This window comes from Morchella importuna (assembly GCF_003444635.1).
Source record: "Morchella importuna strain M04M26 chromosome Unknown Morimp01GS002, whole genome shotgun sequence".
NCBI classification, from domain to species: Eukaryota; Fungi; Ascomycota; class Pezizomycetes; order Pezizales; family Morchellaceae; genus Morchella; species Morchella importuna.
Genome location: NW_025763399.1, coordinates 1,543,135 through 1,549,134, shown reverse-complemented (window position 1 = coordinate 1,549,134; position 6,000 = coordinate 1,543,135). Strand labels below are relative to the sequence as shown.

The window sequence follows — 6,000 nt, the reverse complement described above, 5'->3', positions numbered from 1 at the left end:
GCTCCCAAACCCAAAAACCAAAACCAAAACCAAAAACGCCGAGAACACCCCCAAACCCAGAACACCAATTTTTAGAAATCTATTATGGCCTACGTAGTTATATGTGTATGTAGGTAAAATACCTCGAGAGGTGTCTATGTACTACCTACATACCACCACACTTCCCCATCGAGGCCCCAGCTATCCTCACAACCACTCAGACTTCGAACCCAAATCTAACAACGTTTTGAAATTCCCCAATGAAATGCCGCACAATATGCCCTCTACCTTTTCAAGATTGACCAACTCCCTCGCCCATCCGCAGATAGTCGACAATCTCTCCACGCCCGCCCCCCTCAACCTATGACCGAGCAGTACCCTCTCCGCCCCCAGCCTGCCGCCCACCACCACGCGGTGCAGCAGCTTGAGCCCCTGCTCGTTGCGCACGCCGCCCACCACCCCGCCCCCGTACAGGAGCACTATACTGGACCCTCGGCCGACAATGGCGGCGCAGCCCCCTATCGTCCGCGCCGCGCTCCAGGAGGATACTGACCGCCTCCTCATAGCACTCCAGCACCGCCGTATGCAGCATCTCTGTCATCCCCTCCACATCCGGATCATGCTCCGCCAGGAGCTTCACGACCGCCGGGTTCCGCTGCGCGGACTTGATGGCGTGCAGGAGCGGTGTCTGCCCCTTTACGTCGCGCGCCGCGACGTCCGCGCCCTTCTCGAGCAGCTTCTGCACAACCTCTGCTTTCCCGCCGTGGGCGGCGCGGTGCAGCGCCGTCTCCTGGGAGCGCGTCTGGCAGTAGTTTGGGTCTGCGCCGTGGTCGAGGAGAAGCATGGTTATGGCGTCGCCGCGGGAGACTTCGAGGACGCTGAGGAGGTTGGTAGAGGGGACGCGGGGTGGGGTGCAGTGGTGGTTTGGGTTTGCGCCGTGGGCGAGGAAGAGGCGGGCGGCGAGGAGGTTGCCCCTCATGCAGCACTGGGAGAGCGGGGTCCAGCCGTTGATGTCGATGCAGTCGACCTCGGCGCCGTGCTTGAGGAGGAGCTCGATGTTCCTCATTTTGCGGCTGGCGGCGAAGTGGAGGGGTGTGCGGCCGTTTTTGTCGACGGCGTTGATGGGCACGCCGTTGTTGATGAGGAACTCCATCAGCTCGAAAGAGCCCACGCAGGCGGCCTGGTGCAGTGCTGTTGCACCGCTCTCGTCGACGCAGGTCATGGTGACGTTGTGGGCGAGAAGCACCTTGATCGCGTCGAGGCTGCCCTTGAAGACGGCGAAATGCAGAGAGTCCCGTCGGCGCTCTTTGAAATTGACCTTGGCGCCGTGTTTGATGAGGATCTCTGCCATCTCGGGCAAGCCCTGGTTGCAGGCGTGATGCAGCGCAGTGAGCGGGCACGTGAGGAGCCCGTATTCGGGCCAATTGCGCTCGCCGCGGTGCGCGTTTCTGAGCGAGGGGACTTGCTTGGAGAGATTGGGATCTGTGCCCATTTTAAGGAGCTTGCGGACGAGGGGAAGGTTTGAGTTTTGGCTTGCCCAGATGAGCACCCGGTCGGGGTAGTAGTCGGCAATGAGGGCCTTGTCCAGCACGGGCGTGAGGAGGGCATTCAGATATTGGCTGGTGCGGCTGAGGCGGCTAGTATCGGACCTAGAGCTGCAGCTCTCACTAATCATGAGAATGACTTCCGCGGGAAGGTCTAGGAGACTGAGAGGCATTGTTGTAGGTTTTGGGGTCCTAGAGAGGGTGGTGGATGTGTGTGGTGTGGTGGTGGTGGTGGTGGTGGTGGTGGTGGGGGGCGGGGGAGGGGGAGGTTGGGGTCAAACCGCGCTGTGAGGTGGAGTGGAGTGTTAAGGGAAGGGAAGATGCAGTTGCAGTTGCAGTTGTTTTTATAGCCAACCCTCTGCGGGCATTGCCGCATAATCATATGACGACATGTACGGAGGTGTGCCTTTGCAGTTTGAGTCAATTAATCCCCGACATGTGCACAATCGGTATATATCACCAATGTTTCTAGTTAATCAATCGGTCGCAGGGGTGATATCGTCATGGCGTATCACTCGCCCCAATCCTATTAGCATATAATAGATTTACCGAGTATGCAATGTGGATTTGAAAGGTTTTGGTTGGCTGGGTTTTGGATGTTTTCTCTTTTCTCAAGCTGTTGAGTAGAGTGAGTCAGCTAAAAAGAAAATTGGCGATTGAAATTTATCTTTGTTGTTATTTAGTGATTGTGGTGTTTTTGGTTTGTAGGTGTTATTTGGGGCTGTTTCGGTTTGTTAAAAAAGTAAAATAAATACATTGATGATTAATTGTGATACGGCTCTGGTGATTATGACAGTAATTATTGTGATCATTCGGTGACTATTATGATGTGATTGGTTTTTGTTGGGGTTATCAACCCCACTTTTATTACTAGAACCAGTCATTGTCCATTTCATTATCCTCACCGGAAGACTTGTATAGAGTATGCGCGACAATTGAGTGACTTGGTCCTTGCTCCTTGTATCGGCACAGAGTGTGTGTCAATATGTATAGCGTGTCGACATGATGTGCGGACGGCTCGCCTGTAGGTTCATCATCATCTGAGGAGCCAGATACGTATATACGGCATGCTCCTTCAGCAACACTTGCAGAAGTACTACTTGTTTGGGCGTTTCTTTGTTCTTTGATGAGGGTGAGGTGCGGTGTAGCGCCCTTGACGAAACCGCTCGAGAGCCAGGACGAGACTAAGTCTCAGCCCTGTACTCTCGCCTTAATCGTGGAATGATTGCACTAATCTGGCAATTGGCAGGCTTGGTAAAAAAAAAAAAAAAAAAAAAAAATCGAGTGGGTATCTGTGAGCCAAGATCGATCCCAACAATCGATTCTTCTATTCGGGAATTGCCTGGTTTCTTATATAGCTGCCCAACCGCTACCTACCCGATAAACATGTGATGGACTGTTGAAGTCTATGTGCAGTAGCAGTCGTCCGGGGAGTAGGCAGCACGCATATGGAGATGGAAGATAATAGGTCACCGTGCTTTGTGTATGACGAAGAGATGAGCTGGGTCACTGAGGAAAGGGCTACCGATATAAAAGCAATCAGAGAGAAGAAATCTGTGGCTCTCACGTACTCAAGTGATGTCTTATATATATGTAGATAGCACGTCCACAATACAGTACACTACATGTAGTTGTCTTTTGGCGCGTGGTCCAAACCGTGTCTTCACAGCGGGACACTTCCAACTTTTGTACATACAAAACAACATACACAGTAACATACATGTAAGCTGCACGCCTTTCGTTTAGAACGTGCGCACGTTACCGTCTGGAAACCAGATCACGATTTAGGTCTAGTCCCTACGTGCGGGCGTTAGTGCCGAGTGATGGTCCATGACCGCACTTCCCGGTTCTCGCCACCCCGCCGCGCCCAGCGGTTAGCAGAATGCATGTATGTGTTCAAGCAAGTTTCGATGGCTACATGTACATGTAGATACATGGTTGGACTCGATTAAGCATATGGGTTAGTTTAAAGATCCATAAATTAAGCTGCGGCAGCCCACTTAATCCAATCCACTCATCATCACTCTCATCTTCCACCATCCGACCATTTATTATCATAGCCTTCTCTAGACCTCAGATAGCGAGACATCCATTCGATCACCAACAGCCTGATAACGAGAGTGGACTCAAATAAGCCAAACAAAACACGATGAAGCTTGCTTGCATCATTTATCATCACTCGTGAGTCTTACGTAACCTGATATTATAGATACAGTAAGCTTAATTCACCGTTAATGACAGTGGGTAAATATCAGCTGACTCCTATGCGTACGCTCACTCCCTCAAGTATACATACTTGCGGCCGGTTATGTCAAAAATTGAGGGTTGATAGGCAAGGACTATGGGATATATAGTTGCAAGCTAAGTTTATCTTCGATCAGAGAGAAAGGCTTCGAGAAATTACAAATAACTATCGGTGAGTGTGAGAGAGAAAATATTATTTTTATTTACATGATATCAGTTAAATGGGGAGGTTTACCCTCTACCCCTACCCCCTCTTCCACCACCTCTTCCACCGCCGCCTCTGTACCCGCCCCCTCCCCGCCCACCACCACCACCACCCCTATTGCCACCTCTCCACCCTCCGCCCCCTCCGCTACCTCTATATCCACCTCCTCCTCCACTTCCTCCCCCAACCAGCGTCCCATCCTCAATCTCCACCAACGCGCAAAACTTCTCCGTCATCGGACTCGCATACGGCGCCGGCCCCACCCCCCACTCCTCCCTCTTCACCATCGCCTGCGTCGGCGCAACCTTCACAAAGTTCTCCTCCACGCCCAACTTTCCCCTCGCAACAATATTCTCCTCCACCCACTCCCTCTGCCGCGCAATCTCGGCCGTGATTTCCGCCTGGTGAACCGGGTCCTGGAACGATGCGTACGGGTGCGTGGGCGGGTTGTGCAGATACGGATTCAGCGCGCGCGTGATGGCGAGCCATTCGGGGTCGTAGGAGAGGCCGGATGGGCTGCTGGAGGCGGAAGGGGGCGCAGGGGAGGTGGGCGTGACGGAGAGGATCTGCAGGAATTCGCGGCGGGGAGGCATTTATCGAGCGCGAGGAAGTGGGTGTGGCGGTTTGTGTTTGCGGGGATTGGTCTTCGGGGCTGCGCGGGGGGTGTGATGGTTTTGGGGGCGGGCGCTGAGGGCTGGATGGTACTTGGCGCCGCGTCGTCGTCGAGGTCGAGGTCGATCTCGTCGCTGTTGGTTTTAGAGACTGCGGTGGCCGCAGCGGGAGGAAGGTTCTCGGGCTGCTCGTCAAGGTCGAGCTCGATCTCGTCCGAGTTCTTTGGCGGCACAGACACTCCGCCTTCCTCCTCGTCGTCCAGGTCAAGGTCCAGCTCGTCTGGATTCTTCGCCGGCACCGCCGGAGCTACGTCCTCTTCATCTAGCTCGATCTCCAGCTCGTCCGGATTCTTCACCACCACCGGCGCAGCCGGCTCCCCATCTTCAAGGCCGATATCCAGCTCTTCCGGATTCCGCGCCTTCACCCTCTCCACGTCCTTCGTCTTGTTTACCTTCTTCACCGTGCCACTCGCAGCTTCATGGTCCACGATCGCCGAAAACTTGACATGCATATGCGCACTAAACCAGTATCTTGGCTTCAGCTTATACAGGAGGCTCCTCGCCGGCGGCGACCCCAGCTCGCCCTTCTCGATATCAGCCCGAAAGAACGGCTTCCTGCGCAGCAACCCGTCCATGTCGCCGCAGTGCTCGATACCCTGCGGCCAATCGTGCGATATCATCACATCGATGGGCTCCTGCGCTTGGTACAGCTTGAACATATCGTACGCGCGGACATGGTACGCAGACTTTACATCCTTGGGACTATACGGGAGGCGCTCATGATGCGGGAGGTGATAGTGGTGGTGGTTATAGATGCCACTCAAGCCACCAACGCGCAGGCCTCTGAAATTCACAATCGACGAGGCGCCCATGTAGTAGATATTCGGTGCGGCCCAGCCGCCATAGTAGAGCTCCCAGAGGTGCGAGCTGGCCTCGTGGTTGCCGCCAACAAAGAGCGTGAGGTAGGGAGCGCGGCGCTTGCCAGAGTAGTATTCGTGGAAGTCGCCGAGGGCGCGGTACTTTTCGGGGCAGGACATGATGTTGAGGTCCTGCATGTTGCGCACGGCTTGGAAGTCGCCGCCGATGATGAGGAGGTCCACGCCAGGCCATTTGTTGATTGCGCAGGCTTTGGCGATGGAGTCGTAGATTGCGTTGAGAGTGCCATGGCCCTGGTAATAGTATTAGTGGTGAGTGCGGGGAGAGGATTTAGAGGCTCGTGGGGGGAGGTTCTTGTGGAGGGGGGGGGGGGCAGCAGAGAGAAACTTACGCAGCCCTCGACCGCAATGCGCAGGGGAGTTGCCATTGCGTGCAGCAGCGTGAGTGTTTGTCGGTATATATGAAATCCCCGTGATATTGTGATATTCGTGATGTTACTTTTATCTGGGGTTGCCTGCCTGATCCGGGGTGGGGAGGGCGA

The 6,000-nt window shown here is 54.4% G+C and overlaps 2 protein-coding genes across 2 annotated transcripts; both read right to left on the bottom strand.

Moving 5' to 3' along the window:
* Positions 1-340: 340 nt before the first annotated feature.
* On the bottom strand, positions 341-1,696 carry LAJ45_01270 (uncharacterized protein; the record flags this gene model as incomplete). The annotated part of the gene is made up of 1 exon (XM_046110865.1): positions 341-1,696. The coding sequence occupies one exon, from the start codon at positions 1,694-1,696 to the stop codon at positions 341-343; it is 1,356 nt and encodes a 451-aa protein (XP_045976043.1).
* Positions 1,697-3,998: 2,302 nt separating this feature from the next.
* Positions 3,999-5,886, bottom strand: LAJ45_01269 (uncharacterized protein; the record flags this gene model as incomplete). The annotated part of the gene is made up of 3 exons (XM_046110864.1): positions 3,999-4,538; positions 4,736-5,752; positions 5,851-5,886. 3 exons carry the CDS (start codon positions 5,884-5,886, stop codon positions 3,999-4,001), a joined length of 1,593 nt encoding a protein of 530 aa, XP_045976042.1.
* Positions 5,887-6,000: the final 114 nt, after the last annotated feature.